At 34.2% G+C, this 20,250-nt stretch overlaps 2 protein-coding genes across 3 annotated transcripts; one reads left to right on the top strand and one right to left on the bottom strand.

Moving 5' to 3' along the window:
- Nucleotides 7,467–14,131, top strand: LOC18589353. 2 transcript variants are annotated; one of them, XM_007014292.2, is made up of 5 exons: nucleotides 7,467–7,548; nucleotides 8,790–10,027; nucleotides 11,148–11,359; nucleotides 12,088–12,311; nucleotides 13,170–14,131. In XM_007014292.2, the coding sequence occupies exons 2-5, from the start codon at nucleotides 8,911–8,913 to the stop codon at nucleotides 13,864–13,866; spliced, it is 2,250 nt and encodes a 749-aa protein (XP_007014354.2). In that variant the 5' UTR covers nucleotides 7,467–7,548; nucleotides 8,790–8,910; the 3' UTR covers nucleotides 13,867–14,131. The 2 variants fall into 2 exon arrangements, with proteins under 2 accessions (XP_007014354.2, XP_007014353.2); XM_007014291.2 differs by having other exon boundaries at nucleotides 7,484–7,548; nucleotides 8,588–10,027.
- On the bottom strand, nucleotides 14,711–19,521 carry LOC18589352 (mitochondrial outer membrane import complex protein METAXIN). Its single transcript, XM_007014289.2, has 6 exons — nucleotides 19,156–19,521; nucleotides 17,399–17,733; nucleotides 17,079–17,155; nucleotides 16,883–16,943; nucleotides 15,609–15,771; nucleotides 14,711–15,091 (listed from the first exon to the last, which is right to left on the bottom strand). Exons 1-6 carry the CDS (start codon nucleotides 19,319–19,321, stop codon nucleotides 14,907–14,909), a joined length of 987 nt encoding a protein of 328 aa, XP_007014351.2. The 5' UTR covers nucleotides 19,322–19,521; the 3' UTR covers nucleotides 14,711–14,906.

Below are 20,250 nucleotides of genomic sequence, written 5' to 3'. Positions count from 1 at the left end.
CCTACCGTGTCTCAGCCATATCACATATTCTCACCATGGCATTTCATAAATTCTAAATCTACCATGTCACAGCCATGTCACATATGGCCTGCTGTAGCATGACCAGTTCATGCTTTGGATTCACATCTTCCTCCTTACGATTCACCACCGTATCAGGGATTTTTAGTTTACATCATTCTCGAAGCTTTGGATTAATCATGATCAGTTCCTCATTCGGTTTAATATCAACCTTTTCGTACTATCTGAAATGCATTTTCAACAGAATATAGTAATGCACACTGAACAACAAAACACTAAACCACATTCTTAAACAATATGGCATTCAAATCACTAAACGCACAAAAAAATCAACATTCACTCACTGACTTAGCATGTAATAATTGTATACTTGTTCAAACACTTTCTTATCCTTAATCTTCAATCAAAAAATCGTTCAATAAACCTGCAGTGTAATATGCATGGCGTTTTTGTTTACGACAATGTCCGAGATATCAAAAAAACCATCTCCTGCAACATGATTTTGTTTTGCACAAGCACAAGCTTCTAAAAAAAAATGGATGTTTTACATAAAATTAGAAGAAAAAAATTCTGTGTAGATTTGTTTTTCTCAATACTTTAAATTAGAAAAAAAGAGTATGCAAGTGTTACATTTGCAGAATTAGACTATAAACATATATAAACATAAATTACTCTTACTTTTTAATATTAATTATAATTTATTTTTGGTCTATTAATATAAAAAATAAATAATTCACCTCAAAATAATATATATAATTGATATTTAATGATGTGACATGAATGCCTATTACCCTTTTATCTCTCTTTCCTCATTTTCTCTTTTTTTCCCTTTTCTTTCTCTTCTCTTTTTGGTTTCTATTAATATATTTTTTTTCAAAGGAAATTGTGAGGAATAACCCTCCTTGATAAGAGCATTTCAAAAATAACCATCAAAATAAATTTAATTATTTTTAGCCATATTTACTCATAACTTGAAAAAAATCCTTTAAACTATTTCAAATAAATTAAACCATTCATCACAATTTCACCCCATTTGTACTTCTGATTTTTTTCTCTCACCATCTAGTTCTCTCTAATTTTATCAATTTTTCTCTTTGGCATTCATCTGTTATGCTCTCGATTTCTCTCTTCTGCTCTTTCAAAACCCCAAGTGATAATTTTGATGTGCTTGGGGTGGGTGGTTATTTAGGAAATTTAATTTTTAGGTATTTTGGATGAAACTAAAATGATAGAAATGATTACAGGTGTTTGAAATAGCTTTTAATTAAATCAATTTGAGAGCTAGATACCAATTAACTCAAGAATTTTAAATTTACAAACCTAAGATTTCAAAGAGATTTTTTTTATTATTTTAGGCAAAATAGGTATTTTAGATAAGAAAATTTGTGTTTTGATTTATGAAAACATATTAAAAACACTTTAATCGGTGCCAAATCGTCAAAAAAAAAATTAAGAGAGTTGAGAGGATTTGAAGTTTTAGTTTGTAAGTAACTATAATATTTTAGGCATTAAAATGCAACAAAATCTTTTTTAACATGGCTTGTAACAACAGACTTTGGCAAACCCATATGGATCTCACCTAAAGATGTTAAGCCTTAAATTGAGAGTTTGGCTCTTATACCACTTATTGGTCCCGTTGGTGTGTTAGAAGGGGTAAATAGCAGTAAAAATTTTAAAGTTGGCCATTTTCAGTTAATAGAGCTCCTAATTAACTAGAGGAAGGAAAATTTAAAACTTGTTATAGTTAAAAAACACTAAGTAAGGAAAAGTAGAGAAAAGTGAACAATGTATAAGTATTTATAGTGGTTCGATCCCCTTGACCTACATCCACTGCCTTGATCTCCTGATCAAGGATTTTCAACCCAACTTCACTATACCAATGGAATTAACAGCTTCCACTAAGCTTTTACAAGGTTAGCTTCTAACCTAAGCTCTAATCCCTTATAATAGTTTTTAGAGTACTTTTCACACTCTAATTCCCAAGAAAAAGAAGAAAAGGAAGTACAACAAATTATTTTTATAGATTTAAAAAGATTACAATCAAGCCCAAACACTTTTTCAAGGATAAAAATGAAAAACAAGTGTTTTTGGTGAAGGTACTTTGGCTTTTTTGCTCAAAATGGCTCTTTGGTGCTTCAATCTACCTTCTTTGATAGTTGGAGCTTCAATTTATACTTGGGAAGACAGATTTTATTGTTCAAGACAGATTCTAGCTGTTACGAACAACTTTGATGCTCTTCTAGCCGTTATTTTGTCCTCTAGTATTTAAATTCAAAAGGATAGACAAAGTTCGGCTAATTGGTTACAGGCAACTCTAACCGATTACAGTTTCTCTACCTTGTACTGTCTTACTGCTATGTGCTCTGTGTTAATGATTATAGGAGGCTCAACCAATTAAGAGATCTCTGTCTTTAAGCTTTTCTTGTTTAGTAAACTTCCTCTAACTGGTTACGACAGGCTCTAACCGATTACAAACTTTATGTTTTCATTTTTCTTTGCACAATAGTGTTCCTTTAATTAGTTAACTCTTCCCTCAACTGGTTGAAGCTCTACTTTTTTCAACCATAGCTGACTAAAATCAGCTTTAATTAACTAAAAATCTTCAGATTTTGAACTTTTCCTTTTTGGCTCCCTTCAATGGTCAAATATCTTTTTAAACTTGATTTTGGCATTTGAAGGTATTGGGTCTATGTGCTCTAACTGATTAACCAAACTTCTTAACCAAATAGCATGTCTTTAAATTCAGCTTCCAACACTTCCTTAATCAGTTAAGCCTGGTGCTAACTGATTAAGGGTCCTCTATCTTGCTTTAAGTCAATGTCTAGTTATACCTTAATTGGTTAAGGCTCATTGTTAATCAGTTAATAATGTTCTATCTTTACTAATCACTTTTTTCTTCTTTCTTTAACTAATTAACTCATCTTCAAATTTAGCAAGCATCTTGACTTGCCCTTAATTAACAAATTTGTTAGGGGAAATAAACTATATCCTACACACTTAAATAGTGAGGTTAGACATTAATGAATAAGAAATATTTTGTTATCATAAAAAAACATATGGAGTTAACAGAGAGTGTTTTTTCTCTTTTTTTCTTTTATATTTGAGCAAGGTCCTATTATTTTTGGGAATGAGTTGCTCAATAAATGGATTTGGCATTTTGGGAATGAGTCCAAAAGCTTATGGAGGAAAATAATTATTGAAAAAATTAGAGGTACTAATGAAAACTTGTTGCTTATTGGAGGAAATATAAGATGATTTTGGGAGTTTGGAAGAATATTATGAATCCACTTTTTTCAATAGATGGTAGGCCATGAGTGGTAAAGAACGGTATGAGGTTTGTGGTTGGTGATGGCAAAAAAATTTATTTTTGAAATGAACAGTAGATTGAGGGTTGTTTTGAAAGAAAGCTTTCCGAGAGTTTTTACTTTGGCAACTACTAAACGTGGAACTATTGCACAATTTGGAGAGTGGGTGGAGGAAAAGTGGTAATGGCAAATTGAAATTAGAAGGAATCTTTTGGTTGGGAGGAAAACCAATGGGCTGATTTTAGTATGTTACTAGATGAGCAATTTCTCAAGAAAAACTTTGATGACAGATTAATTTGAAAAGGCACCACTAGTGGCTTATATACCTCTAAATCGTTTTGTAGACATGTGCTGAAATTGAACCATGGAATGCTTGATTTATGGAAGAGACTAGCTCCACTTAAAGTGTAGGTTTTTGAATGGCAATTGATTGAAGGGAAAATTGTAGTTAGGGAGGAATTGATGAGGAAATGGTTGCTTAGACATGATGTTGCCTGCTGTTTATTGTGTTAGAAAAGAATTGGAATCTGTGGCGCACCTATTCTTCACTTGCGATGAGACATGGAAAACTTGGCACCGGTGGGCAAACAATTGGGGGCTGATGTGGGTTAATCACAGAGACCCACTTGGCTATTTTCTTAGTTGGAATGTGGCTGGTAAGACAACAAATAATGGGAATATATGGAGAATGGCATTTTTGGCGATAATATGGTCAATTTGGCTTGCTAGAAATGATGTTCTTTTTAAAAGCAGAATGTGGGATTGTTTACAAGTTTATGATATAATGAAGTTACATGTTGCTTAGTGGGCAAATGCCAAATGGCCAAATTTAAATATATCTGTGTCGAATTTGGAACAAATGCCAAATATAAGAGCTGCCCCTAAAAAGATCCAAACTTGGAAAACCTATTGAGGCATGGTAGCCACCATTTAAAGGAAGCATTAAGTTTAATGTGGATTGAGCTTCCAATGGTAATCTAGGTGAGGCTAGAATTAGGGTGGTGTTTAGAAACGAGGTGGGTAGAATTTTAATACAATTTTCGATGTGTGTTGATGTGATGAATGCTAATACGGTTGAAACCATGGCTATCAAAAAGGCTCTTCAAATAGTTGCAACTTCATGATGGGCTACCACCTTTAACGTTATCATAGAAAGTGATTCGAAAAAGGTAGTGAAGTGGGCAAAGGATCCATCAGTGGCCCCATGGAGATTGAGATCACAATGATGCAAATGGAGTCTTTCAAAACTCAACTGAGGGGATGGAGTTTTAGGAAAATACCCAGATCAGCAAACGAAGTCGCAGATTACTTAACCAAAATCGAGGTGCAAAGATCGAAAGAATTTATATGGGTAACTAATGAGTTGGATGAAGGGGTTGAGGGCGCATCAGGATTACAATGAATGTTGGTTTTTCCTGGTCATGGCAGCTTATTGTTGTCTATTGTGGTTTGTGTTGGTTTTTTTTTTTTTTGTTTCCGTCTATTCAAGATCATTAGAGGCGCTTTGGACAAGTGGTTTTCATGAGGCTGAAAAGGTTGCGGTTCGTGTGGACAACCAATCAACAGAAAAGATTTTTGAAGTGCACGAGGGAGGTTCTATACTTTCGCTATTACTTTTGTAGATTGTGTATGAACAACCTGGTTGTATAGGTATTTTAGTTATGAGTCACGTCCGGATCTCCTCTATTTGTTTGTTTTGATGTTTTGCTAATCTCTTTTTGTTTGATGGGAGATGTATATGTTGCTTTCTGGGGAAGGCAAGGGTGGTTTTGGATGTTGTAGATGAGTATTTTGTTTTCTTTGCAATTTTATCTGGTAGCTTGGAGGTTGGTTTTCCTCCTTGTTGGCTGTAGCAATGATCTTTATGATGAATGAATTATCACCTTTTCAAAAAAAAAAAGTAAGGTTATTTTTTTTTAACTTGAGTGGGCCAACAAGCAATTGCCATTATCTTATTTTAATAGACAAAAGGACCAATGGCGTGAACATATGACTGTGGGGCACGAGAGGGGACGGGGGATTTATATTTGCAAATCCCACCATACAGGGTCTGCCAGAAACCCTTAATTTAGTTAGAATTAAGTATAAATGGTTGCATTTCAACTTATAATAGAGGATTTTTTTTGTTACATATCAGATTTAGGGTAAGTAGAATGAACTCGAATTCCAATACTTGCTCAAAAAAAATCTAAATTTAACCAAGTTAAAATTAATTAAAAATTTGAATTTAAAAAAAAAATTAAATTTCAAAGTGACCCTAATATAAAATGATTTAAATTCGAAATTGGTCTGACTTAAGCCAGTAATAACAACTAAAATTGATCAAACTTGAAATTAAATAATTTTTCACGAAATATAAAATTTAATTACATGCAAAAGCTCATTTAAAAAAACTAAACATTTAATTCATGTTAAAGTAATAAAATTTTAAGTAAGATTTATGAAACAAAATCCGTTTAATTATGAGCGAAATTCGAGATAATTCAAACAAATGAATAAAGGCCGAAACGACTTGAACATAAAATGACGCCAACTGGACCCAAACCCACTCTTGATCAAATCTGATATAAATCTAATGCAAATTGTTATGCGGTAGGATGAGTGAACTCCTCTACAATGGCATTTCTGATAATTGGCTATAAAGTGGTGGGGGATTTCGGAATATGCCGTTACCGAGGCATCCCCAGTCTTTCTCTGGGACCGGTGGTGTCTCTTTTTCTTTAGAGCCGACTTTCCTTTTTTGCTTTTCAAAATTCTCTACAGATATTGCTTTGGGCCAAATTTCTCCTTGAAATGAGATTAAATTAACCAAAACTATGCACCATCTTTTTTCGGTAAAATTATTTTCATCATGCAATGATTAGCCATTGACAAGAAGACATGTGTCCAAAATACTAATGGGTCCACCCATCAGTGGATATAATCAAATGGCTCTAAAACATTTTATTTTTGGAAGTGATGTTTAAAATGTAAATCCGGTTCAGTACAATCCTCATCTCTTCCACCTTTTGGCACTTGGCAGTGGATGGAAGGTTCTTTGTGTACATGGAAAAAAAAAAGATAAAAGGAAAAGTTAACTTTAGTGAGAAAATAAAGAATATGTAAATTGTTTTAAACTTTTATCAAGCTTGTGAATTAAGTACCTAATCCTAATCACATTGATCCTAAATTTAGAACTACATATACCTAAATGAGTAAAGTACTAAAAAAAGGATTAAAAATAAGTCAAAAGCCAAAGACAAAGATCCGTAATTATTGACACTTAAGTATTAAGTGGTTCACCAAACATAGTATGCTACATTTTGCAACGTTGGTCAAAAGGAATGGAGAGATAAAATGGCTAAATCCCATTCTTAGTTATCAAATCTCAACCATTTAATGTTATGAGCATGGGTTAAATCAATGTTTGGTCACATAACAATTGTGGGTTTGCCTCAATAATACTAACTAAGGGCGACCCTTACTTACAAACTCAATAATCATTCCATCTCTTCCTAATATATGTTAATTAACAAATACTATCATTAATGGAATGGTTTTTTATGTATAAAGTATAAATTTCACTTAATATAAAAGTTTACATGTCACAAGTTCATGTTTCCAATTTAAAGTAAAGTTAATGAAAATCTTTAATTATAGATCCAAGATCTTTTATTTATTTATCTTCTAATTTTTAAATTTTTTTAAATACTTCAAAATTTGTTTCAAATATTATGTCTATATGATATTACTCTTGTAAACAAATAAAAACAGTATTTAGCTTGTGTTTTTTCATTGATATTAAAAGCACAATCACCATCAATCATGCATTGTAAGCCCAAATATTCCACCGTTTAAAACGCAAGTGGCATGATTTTATTCAAAACAATAATCAAAAGCAAACAAATCGCAGCAAGGCAATTCCAGCGTGTAGGGGATGGGTACAATTGTCATTTGACGGAACTCACGAAATACGACTGGGTGGCATTATTGAAATAAAGTCAAGCATGAAGGGCAAACGTTCTGACAAGTTCATATTCCTTGTCCCCCCACTCTTTTTCTTACTTTAGTTAGTTCTCCAACCTGAAACTTTTGTTTTTGTTTTTTTTTATATATTTTAATTTTCTCACTTTCTCTTTTACTTGGCTTTTGACCGTTGCTTTTCTTAACGTCTCTCTTTCTCTCTCTCTCTCTCTCATCAAACCCCAAGCAACTCCATCTTATTCCCGCCTACATTTCTTCCCTGGTATGAATTTTTTTCTTTTTTTTTTTGTAATGACAGTCTATTATAACAATGAAATGGTAAATCTTTCTTTCTTTTTTTTTATGGGTTTAAATTTTCATGCTTTGTTTAGCTTGTTTTGCTTCATTTTGAAGCACTTTTGTTGTTTCTCTGTCCTAAATGACTCTTTTTTTTTTCAAAAGACTTTAAATTTTGTTTTGTTATCTGGGTTTTTTTCATGATGTTTTTATATGATTACTATCTTGAATTCTTGTGGTTATTGGCTTTATTTTTGTAACTGAAAAAGTTATTTTAATGTTTCATTTATGTACAAAAGTGGGTTGTTTTCATTAACTTTGGAATGCTTTTCTATTATCTTTTTTTTCCAACCCATTCTGCATAGTTCTAAAGTGGGTACTGTTTATTCTTCATTCTTTCCTTCTTCAAGAAAAAAATCAGATGTTTGTGGTGATTTTTCTTCTAATGAACAGTTCATTTGAATTTTCAATAGCAGCAAGTGATTGGAATTTTCATCTTTGTTTTTGTACTCATCAAATGAAACCATTGAGAATTTCAACATTTGATTAAGTCTAAATTAATGTTTTTCTTTTCTTTCCATTGAGAATTTTCATCTACCTTCTTTTGTTGTGTCCTTTTTCTGGCTGCCTTGTAACTGAACATTGTGATTCTGCAATCTCTCTCTCTCTTTTGGATTATATTTCTGTATCTTTCATCTTCATTCAGGTTCCTATGCATTTTTCTTCTTAGGTTATTACCATTTTATTTTCAGTCAGCTTATGTTATTACTGTTAAAAGGCTAGTAAATTTTCATGCGTTGATCATTTGTGTTAAACTGTATATTCTTTATTCTAAATTATAACACTGCAATCTCAAACATTTATAACAAATTTATTCATCTTTGTCTTAGGCTTTGTAGCTTGTGTTCTGTAAATTATCTCTTACTCGGAAGATACACCAAATTTTCTGAACATTTTCTTTGGTTTTTGGGAGAATTTATGGAGAAATCTTCAATGAATGTCCATTTCTTTGTTCTGGTGCGCAGGTTTGAAATGTTCTAAGACTTGAAATTTAAGGAAAGAAGCACCATAGCTTTTCAAAATTGTTCCCTAGCATATCAGCTAAAGAATCTGTTTATGTGTTAATTTACCTGTCCTTAACTTCACTTCTCAGGAAATCTTTTCCTGCTTGATAATGTTTCATCAAGATGGTTCAAGTTCTTGAACTCATTTGTTTTTGCTGAACAGCCTGGGAAAAATCCATATGAATCTTGTGAGAAATACTGAGGAGCACCCTTGGGATTTCTGCTTTGGTTCAAGTCTTAAAAATTCACAGTGTATTATAAGGGAGTAAAGAAGGAAGTAAATCATGGGATGTTCTACATCAAAACTGGATGATGAAGAGGCAGTTCAACTTTGTAAAGATCGAAAGAATTTCATTAAACAGGCAGTAGAGCAAAGAACCCGATTTGCCTCGGGGCATGTAGCCTACATCCAATCCTTAAAAAGAGTTTCTGCAGCTCTTCGAGATTATATTGAAGGAGATGAGCCCCGTGAATTCTTATTAGATTCATTTATAACCCCACCTTTCACACCCCTCAAGAAAGCAAGTCCTGGTTTCATATCGATTTCTCCCTCATCCTTCTCACCTGCAGCCATTCAATCTAATCCCAAGTCCACTTTGAAACTAAATTACCTGAGATCAGGTGGCAACCCTGCAGTTTCAGTTGAGGAGAGACCTCAATCACCTGAAACTGTCCGAATTGAAACTTACTCCCCAGTACACCATTATGGCATTGATGGTATTTTTGCAATGCAATCCTCACCAATGAATTCTTCGTTCTTCTCTTATTCTCCCAACAATAGACCCAACATACCTCCTCCTTCACCTCAAACATCACAATGGGACTTTTTCTGGAACCCATTTTCATCATTAGACTACTATGGCTATCCCAACAGAAGCAGTCTTGATCAGGCTGTCATGGAGGATGATATCAGAGGACTAAGGCAGGTCAGGGAGGAAGAAGGAATTCCTGATTTAGAAGAAGATGAAACCGAACAAGAAGAACCTGAGAGTATGGCGAATTTGACAGAAGAAAAGTCTAAAGTGAATACAAACTATACTAGAGAAGAAGTTACTGTTGAAGATGTTGATGAGGATGAGGAGGAAATAGATAGTGGAAATGAGACTGAGCACGAAGTAAAAGATTTGGAAGCACAAGGGAAAGTCAGCATAGAAGTACTACGAGCACAAACTGCAGGGCAAGTTGAAGTCAGTAACAAAGAAACGGCACTTGGTGGAAATGAAGCTAAAGAAGAAACACCAGGTTTTACTGTTTATGTAAACCGAAGGCCAACAAGCATGGCAGAAGTTATCAAGGATCTTGAAGCTCAATTCATGGTAGCTTGCGATGCAGCAAATGAAGTCTCAGCATTGTTAGAGGCTAGCAGAGCTTTGTACTCATCAACCTCAAATGAGCTTACAGGTTGAAATTAACACCACAGCATTCTTTTTTCTTTTTTGGCTCACTATGTGCATTGATTCAATTCCTTAGCCACTTTGTTTTTTCATAGTTGGTTCTTTGCAATCCCAACCCATGAGCAAGCTCTAGTTAAATGTGGTAAGGCTCTTTATGATCTGAATAAGAATCTGCTTTGATGCAATTGAAATAGGGGATGCCCCTAAATTTGGATTCCGATAAGAAAATATGAAGTTCAAAATTAGGTTGTTAGATGTCCGAATACAGAATGCTTTGTCTTTGCTACTGTCAACAACTTGACCTCATAGGCTGGTAGTAGCTTTACTTAGAAATGCTAAATTCAAATCTCAACATTCTACTTTGAGTTTTTAATTATCTGAACATTGCACAAAGGATTTAGTCAGAGAATGATGAGAGGGTTTTCTTCCCTGAACATTCTTCTGTACACCTGATGCCACAGAGACTTTCAAGCAGCTAACATGTATTTGAGACATCACCAGCTCATAAATGTTTGTGGTGCATTCTGAATATAAAGCAAATGTTTCATGACAGGATTGTGTGATATCACATTCCTTTTGTTGATACTAATTATTTCTGGTGAATATGATGCTTTGTTGAAAAACTGCAAATTGATTTTATCACAAGTTTTAGTTGTGCTGTTGACATACTCTTCATGAAGTTATGAGTTGAACAGGGCATAGAAGCAATTAACCATTCATCACATCAGAGGACATTGCTAGTATTGTAAACAAAAAAAGCTGGGATTTTCAACCGTTGTCCCTACTCAATTAACCTAATGTTTTGTTCGCAATTAGTTGAAATTCGAAGCAACTCAGAATAAATAAATATATGGAAGCTGCTTTGAATCAAAATGACAAGCTAGTGTTGTAAGAAGATTCTGATATAAAATTTTATCAATGTCTTCATATCTTGCATTGACATTGGCTGAAGTTAGACATAAAGCATGTAGAGCAAGGATGCCACTATCAATTTACTCTAATTGTTATGCAACATGCCAAGCTTTGGCAGTGATAGTGTTACATCATGAAAGACTATCTGTTGTTTGAGTACTTATTTCCGATCATTTAAGTTGCAGCATATTGATTTGAAATATTTATTCTTACAGCCCTGAAAATGTTGAACCCGGTTGCTTTATTACGCTCAGCTTCATCACGCTCATCCTCATCAAGATTCTTAATCAATTCTTCAAGTTCCAAAGAGGCAGGTTATGAAAGCAGCAGTGACTTATCAGAAGAATTCTGCATGTTTAATGGTAGCCACCAATCAACATTGGATAGATTGTGGGCCTGGGAGAAGAAACTTTATGAGGAAGTCAAGGTAAACTTCCTAAACTTAAGCTCACACAGTGTAGTTATCGCTTGGGTTGATATTGGTAACCACTGTTCAAATAGATTTTTGTTAATGAAAAGTAATGATGACTAAAGGAAAAGGTTGAAGAAAAAATGAAATACAACTTCATCTTCTACATTCAAATCAATCTTGGCAACTTCTCAGGGGAAAATTTTTTTTAAAAGAAAAAAAAAACAGAATTTTAAGATAACCAGTATTGTTGCTTCCTTGAGGTCAAGTGGTGAATATGGCTGTATTCAAAAATTTAATTCACTCATTGGGGTTGCTTGCTAGTTGTGGGTGATTTATTTCTTTCCTTCTTTTCATTTCTGACAAGAGATTGATGCTTTCAGTTCAACCTCAGAGATCTAAAGAATAGATTATGCTGCAAAGTAAGCTCTAGGAAGAATCAGTCCGGCAGGAACCTTTGGGTCAAATACATTAACGAGCATAATGCCTTAAGGGACTTTGCTTTTATATTCAAACTTGGCTTTAATCTTATCTTCCCATTGGAAATAGCTGCTCCTTGTTTATAAAATTTGCAGCGATTGATTCTTAATATTCATAATCATGAGAAATACTACTACTTTTTTTTTTTCTAAAAGGAAGTATTTACTCCTTGAATTTTCAAGTGAGGTGCCCTATTAGATTCCATTAGAATAATAACTGTGTTTTCCAGTTAATAGAGGAAACTGAATGTATACCTTTCTGAGTAGTCTGCAGAAAAGGTTCGAATTGCTTATGAAAAGAAAAGCAGACAGCTCAGAAACCAAGATGTGAAGGGAGAGGACCCACATGCGGTTGATAAAACAAGGGCAGCAATTAGAGATCTGCACACCCAGATAAAGGTGTCAATACATTCAGTTGAAGCTATTTCAAAGAGAATTGAAACCCTAAGGGATGAGGAGTTGCAGCCTCAACTTCTGGAATTGGTACAAGGGTATGTCAGTTTCGCAATATTTTATTTGCTCACTTTTATGTTTGCCCACACAGACAACCATAGCCTATATACTGGAGCCATCAAAGAAAATGCCAGCTTTTACCACAGAAAGTGGTAAAAAGTTTGAAGTATGAATATGTTATCATCTATAATGATGGTTTCCTGTTCTTTAATGGCAACTTTATTGTCATTGATGAATCCCTTACAGTGCTGAGAAAAAAAAAAGGAGGCTTTCATTGTGTAATGGCATCAAGATTTGGTCTTTGCCATTCCCCAAACATCATTAAGCTGGATCCATGCAGTAATCAAAAGAACACTTCCAGTGCACATTATGGTCATATGACATCCTGCTTGACTAGATATTTTTCTGAACCAATATATACTTATATGTAGTCTTAGAAACACGCATGATTAACAACATGGTGATCTTATTATCGTGCATGCTCAATGCTTGATATTTGCTCGTTATCTTTATTGTTAAAGAAGTTTGACATGTTCTCATTCTCTGGTATATTCCACCCTTTTAGTATGCCACTCTTATTGACCATATTATTATTTAATTATGATTTCTAAAACCGAATGGTTCAGAATTCAGGATGCTATCAGTGTACAAATATTATTGTCCACAGTGTATCCTCTTTCTACTGCTAGGAACCCCTGATATGAGAAAAATACGGTCTGGCTACAAGTCAACATCCCAAAAATATGTTGCACAGTTGAAAACTCTTTGCCAGAACCATGCTACCGTCAACAGCAAAATATGTTACTTAGTTTATCAATCAATGCAGGCATGGTCCAGTCCAGTTAATAAATGTATCCATATCATTTTAAACTAATTCTTCAGTTCATAAACTACAGGTTAGGCAGGATGTGGAAAGTGATGGCAGAGTGTCACAAGTCACAGAAGCGGACCCTAGACGAAGCTAAGCTTTTACTAGCAGGTGCACCTTCAAAGCTGGAAGCAAAAAGGCAGTCTTCCATCTCAGCTGCTGAACCTCACCGGTTAGCCCAATCAGCTGCAAATCTTGAAGCTGAGCTCAGGAACTGGAGAGCTTGTTTTGAGTTGTGGATCACTTCTCAGCGATCCTATTTGCACGCTCTAAGCGGTTGGCTCCTCCGCTGCTTGAGGTCAGACCCTGATACATCAAAGCTGTCGTTTTCTCCTCGTCGGTCCAGTGGGACACTTGGAATATTTGGACTTTGCATCCAATGGTCAAGGTTTCTTGATGCTATTCGTGAGACGCCAGTGCTGGATGGCCTAGATTTTTTTGCAGCTGGAATGGGGTCACTCTATACACAGCAGCTGAAAGAGGATTCTCGCTTTGTCCCAGTTGGGTCTAAGAGGTATGGAGGTGGGGAAAATATGGAGTTGGTAAGAGTTGATGAGGTGGAAGAGGTTATGACAGCGGAGAAACTGGCTGATGTTGCCATAAGGGTATTATGTGCTGGAATGTCTGTTGCGATGAGCTCGTTGAGTGAGTTTGCTGTTGGTTCTGCAGATGGCTATGCAGAAGTTGTTAACAAATGGGCAAGTGCCAAGTTGCCACAAAATTGAAAGTGGTTCTGGGATGTAATCTATAATTTTGAGCTAGGTAGTCTGGATGAGTCTGTAATTACAAATGTTATTTAACCAGCACAAGATAGCTAGGTTAGAGTTAGTCTTCCACATATTTGGTTGCCAGCATGACCAAGCAAGACAAAATTCATCAAAGCCTTATACATGCAGCACAAGAGATAGGCAAGGTGCTACTACCAAGGATTTTAACTTATTTCAATGGGAGCAACTAAACAGAAACGCAAGCAGAGTTCCTGTGAATCAATCAAGACATGACCTAATACTTTCTTAAAGCTATTGAAGTTGTAAATATTTTCAAGTAGATTGTCCCAGAAAGGGAAAACCACAAAAGAAGAATGCAAATGCAGTGAAGTACGGTTAACAACTATGCCTTGCCATATTTTCTGCTAGGTAGGCCCAAATTGGTTAAAGGCAAATTCATGCTGACTCCATTCTTTTGCAAGTTCAGCACGCTCGCAATTTATCTGAAATAAATCAAATCCCTTGAAACCAAACAAAAGAAGTACATACCACAGCTAACTGTGACCAACGTCCAGTAAATCATAACTTTTTAACACCCTATTGCTTCCCAATTTATGAGCCAAATTTGGTTACTATAATCTAATCAATGCATCTTCTGATCTTCCGATGCCTTTCAGAAATGAAAATGAATTTCCGCTTCATACCACAGATGCTGTAACATATGATGCAACAATAATCGTATGCATTATTACAACACTGATGGTTTCAAGGCTATTAACAGGTTTACTCCTGAACCCTCTAATCTAATACATTGTATTATTTGTTATTCCCTTCACTCATTTATGTCAGAGAAAAAATAATATAGTAACACAATATAGTATAGAGATACCAACCAAAATACCTATTGTACAAATCATATCTTTAAATTAATGCTCTTATTCTCCACAATTTTAATGCAATATTACAAATTCAACCTCAACAGAGTACTAGCCTTGTCAGTAATCATCGGAAACGGTTAGGAAAGAGGACTCAAGTTTGTACATAAATGAGAGATTGTCTCAATCATAAGTGAAGCCTTCATCATCATCGTCAAACTCCATGTCACCGGAATCATATCCACCCATCACAGAGAGAAAAAGTAGAACTGCAAGTAGCTGGGCTCCTAAAAAATATTTTGCCCTCCTCTTGAAAGTTTTTTCCTCATCTGTTTTCTCCCTTTTGGGTTTGCTCTTGGGCTTTGATCCTAGTGTGGGAAATCAGGAAGAAAACCATGTTTACTTGATCTCAAAATTGTCTGACAAAATGAGTTAGTTGACTCCAGAATCCAGCATATAGGAATAAATTCAAATTACAAAGTTGCATCACATGTTGCAAATGCAGAACTTAGCAACCTCAAAGCCAACAGCATTAAAACAACATAACCATATCAATATTTAAATTCATTGCTCAAACAAATTCAACATATCAAAACAAATTATGTTTCCCCAAAAATAAAATAGTCTGAATTATTCCTGACATCATCACCACCACACCAGCCAAAACACCAATAGCAGTTAATTCATCACAATTCTTTTGACGGAAAAAGCAAATAAAAGGATAATTCTTGTTACTGTACATTTAGGACACAAAAAAGCTTAGACATAAGAAAGCAAAGTATAGGTATAACGAAAATGATTCAAGCAAGATGATGAAGGCCAAGACCAGACAGCCACAAACCAAAGTAAAATTTAACTATTAAGGTAAGGAAAATGCTAACTTACTCCAATTTGAGGAATCTTTTCTTGGAGCTGATGATGAAGGGACTGAGTGAAATTGTGGGCCAGAAGATGATGAACCAGACTCAATCAACTCCATTTTAAGTTTTTCTGCATATCTGACAATGTTATCATGCTCCGAGAGTTTGCTCCGTAGCACTGAACTTTCCTAGTATTGCAGAATTGCAAGGAACACGCTTCAAATAAGTCCAAGAGATACAAGAAGAAATGCATTTAGGCTTTGCTTGGTACGAAATGTGGAAATGGAGAAAGAATATCTTTTAATCTAATGACCCAGTTACATCACTACCTTTCTTCTGTACCAAGCAAAACCTGGTGTATGGTCTAAGGTTGAGCATCTAGTTTTGAACATTCTGTAACCATATAATGAGCAGCCCAAATTGCAAATAAATAGATAACTTCTGTATAAAGTATTTTCGATGAACAGAATCAACAAATCCCCTAACACTTCGAAGAGAGAAACTTCTATATTGTAGAAGCTGTGATGCTGGAATCTTCAATTCATTCATACATAGGAATTATCTGTATTCTTAATCGAATTCTTGCTTGATTATTACTTATATTTCTTTTGGATATATATCCACCAGAAAGTAATTTGAAATCAAGATTAAAATCATTAAAGCACAAAATCAATCATCAGTGGTCCCATAGGAGTAAGGTCCTAAAGGCTGATCTAATTTAATATACCCTCTCAACCTTTTGCTTTAATTGGCCGTGGACACTCAGAGTCATCTACTTTGCATTTGGCTATAATGGCATTTTACCAATGCACCAAAAGCAGTCTGATATACACCATCAGGTACCATGTACCTCTTCTTATAAGAACGTATCTAGTTATTCATAATAACCATGAAAGAGATAAAATGATGCTGATGTTTGACATAAATGCTGACTTTGTCATGCAAGTGAAGGAATTCGTAATTCAAACACACCACTTATCAGCAAAAGCCATAAAAATTATTGAACAAACATAATTGGCATGAATGTTTCTTTTCAGTAACTATAGCTATGTAAATTTGCATAATGTTGCTCCCATCAACAGCCCAATTTTAGCAGCTTATTCATCTAGCCAGCAAGCTCAAAATTTTCAGTTTATTCAAGGTTTAACAGAACTAGATAGTCCTCCTCAGCATAATTCACATAAGATGTTTGAATCCAAGTTCAAATTATAATGATTTAAACCAACCATATAATTAACCAAAGTCATCTTCCAGAGATAACAGCTAGAATACAAAAGTATAGCTTCTGAGGTTACTTACAGGTAGAACATGAAGGGTGACAAGAGCATGTCCAAGAAAAGTTGCATCCAAACTTGATGGCCTGCAAACATGTAATAATGCAGCTGTGTACATCACCTTCAGGTTTAACTAAAATACTACACCATTTGGGAAACTATTCAAAAGTTCTATAGCAAACAGACTTTAATATCTACACCAGGACATCAATACGAATTACCTATCATCAAAGAGGAAGTTCTGTTCTCCTAACCTAGTGGACAGAGCTCCATAAGCAATTTTTGCTCTCCTGTAAATCTGCCCACCCAAATTATATAAATAAGTACAATTTTGAAAATTTAGTACTGAACCACAGCTACACACACACACACACACATCAGTATATGAAATTACCCTGTATAGATTTTTCATAGTAGCACAAACCTAAGCATTTGCATGAATGCGTGTGTACATGCATGAACACCCACACACAAGACACACAGAGAGAGAGAGAGAGAGTAAAAGAATAAGACATAGAAAAATCAAAGGTTAAAGTAAAACCTCATCTTCCCTCTGTTCAGCATTGTCTTTAGTTATTCCAAGACGCTGCTTTACAATATATATTTGCTTTAGGAGTAGAACTTTTCCTATTGGCCATGAGAGATCAGAATAATAAATCTTGTTGGCCGATCTTCCATCAGACCCCACCCATAGTTCGTACATGATTGCATCAGCTAGCCAAGAGCTAATCATTGCTTTCATTGATATCCAGTCAGGGACTGATTGGAATTCAGAATCCAGATCAACAATACCATCTTGCTTTAAACGCTCAATAACCCCACCATTCTCATTATTGTAGGCCACATAAGTACCAGATTCAACATAAGGAATTTGGTCTGTCACATAAATAAAAACGCATTATCATGAGTATGTTTATTTACTTAAATACAAATTTGCATATGATAAACACAATTGACATGCAGATGTTTATGCTACAGCAATAGGTCAGTAAAACACAATAGTTATAAGCAAGCCATTAGACAGTGACAACCAGTGATATCTCACAATAAGGGACTTCAACCAATTATTTCAACAGTTAAAACAATAACAACTAAACCTATTTGTACTGTGTGAGGTTGACCATATGGATCATATTTCACCACTGCACCTTGTACCAACAGTTAAGTAAAAGTAGGATCATTGTCTGGCTCATAGAAAACTCAAAATGGTGGCAAACATCAAGTTCAAGCTTTTTGATGTCTAAAATAAGCATGCTTATAGACATATTTTAAAAAATTGTTTAACAGCAAAAGCATCACTAGATCATGCTGCTTCCAATTGAAAATTTACAGTAATAAACCCTAAAAAAGAAGCATCCAGCAACCAATTTGAAACAAAATTTTCTTACAAAGAGGATAGATCAATTAAAAAAAAGAGAAAAGAAAGAAAGAAAGAAACTAAAAACCCAAAAAGTTTACAACAGCAAAGCATTCAAGGAGGACACACAACCTCCTAAACAGATGGCATATATAAAAACAGAAGAAACCACACAAGCTTAACATGAACAAGCTGAGAAAATTTGCTATGAAAAAATGTTCTCAAAGAAACCAAGTCTAGATACGTTTTGATAATAGGCAGAATTTATGCTCCTACAGGCAAGCAAATTACCCATCTTGATAATAATGTGTAATCTTACTTTGTATCCTACCCAAACCCCCAATCCAGATTACAAGAGAATACACCAAGCACCACCCTTCAGCATTAAACGTTTTAAGCAAAGTTAAAAACCCCCCTTTTCGTAACACTAAATAGTGGTCAAGTTATAACTTCAATCTCAAACTTACTTTAAGAAATAAACTTATAGATAAATGTTCTCATGTCCACATTGTATAACCAGGAAGAAGATAACTGAGAGAATCAAACTACCCAAATTTTTTTAAAAAATAAAAATAAAAGTTTTAAAAAGCATATTGTACACTTCAGCATTTAGCTCAATTGTATGTGAATATACCCTTCCCAAAAGAGTTGGATTCTAGTTTCCCTTCCCCAAATAAAACCAACAACAAAAAATGCATCATTCCGCTACTAAGTAGCTAGATTAAAAATTTGGACAAGGGATTTATTCATTTTAGCTCTGCATCCGATCTTAACCTAATTGCTAACAGAAGAAAGACACGGCAATAGGGTCATTTAAAGAAAGAAAAAAAAAACATATGCCCACCAAAGAATTTAAGTAAGGCATAAAAATTTTAACAAAAGAAACCCAATTGAAGTAAATCAGAAAGGAAAAAAAAGGGAGAGAGATAAAGAAAGAAAACCTGAATCAGGGTAGACAGAATTGAATTCTAAATGAAAGGGAAGGTGGGCAAGCTTGAGATAGATGTAAACAGGTAAGCAAAGAGGGCAAGCTGTCGGGAGATCAAAGTAGGGCTTTCTGGTGACCAGAGTGAACTCCTCTGCTTCCCTCGCTTGCACTTGCTCCATTCTCTTTCTTTCTCGTCTTTCCTCCTTAACTCTAACTATCTCTGTCTGTAATCTACTCTAACGACTCTGAATAACAGCAATCAAAGCCTTCTTTGATTTTATGAAGGAGTTTGGAGTTTACCAAAGAGTTTCAGAAGAACGCAGGGGCCAAGCCTTTTGATGGGGTTTTACTTGGTAGGGTTTTATTCCTTTTTATTATTATTATTATTATTTTTAACTTTCAGTTTATATAGTGGATCATATGTATTCTTTTTATATAATAAAATAAAAATTTTATTACATTATTAATTTTAATAATTGCTTTTCAAATTGAGATTAGTTTATTTATATATGTATATGTATAAAAAATAAAATATCTTATTTGACTACAAATAAAAATATATAAATTTAATTAAAAATAATAAAAGAATAAAATTTTATTTAAATATTTTTGAATAATTTAATTTTTTTATTATTATGCTTTAAAAAAAGAGAGAACTTATGCATACCAAAATTCTCAAAAGTTGTTGTAGTCTTCTTCAAACAAATTTTACTAACAATAACATATTATAAATGAAATTTAATTTAATCAAAATTATAAAGGTAGGTATATTTTGAAATAAGCTTTATACCACTATGGTCACTTGTAGAACTATCAATATGGGCTGGCCCGACTCAACCCAACTCAAGTCCTTGTGGGTTAAGAAAATATGAGTCGAGTCGGATCAGTCCATTTTTTATATGGACCATCAAAACCTCAACTCAGCCCACCTCTTACTAGCTCATGGACTGTGTTGGGTCAGCCCATTTTTTTATTTTTACAAAAAAATTATTTTTATAATTTTATAATAAAATTATTTTATGATTTAATTTATAAATTAAAATTATTAATTTAATAAGTAAAGATTAAACACATTAAAATATATAAAATAAACAATATTATTGGTAAT

This window comes from Theobroma cacao, chromosome 9, assembly GCF_000208745.1.
Source record: "Theobroma cacao cultivar B97-61/B2 chromosome 9, Criollo_cocoa_genome_V2, whole genome shotgun sequence".
Taxonomy (NCBI): domain Eukaryota; kingdom Viridiplantae; phylum Streptophyta; class Magnoliopsida; order Malvales; family Malvaceae; genus Theobroma; species Theobroma cacao.
This window is presented reverse-complemented; position numbering and strand designations above follow the sequence as displayed.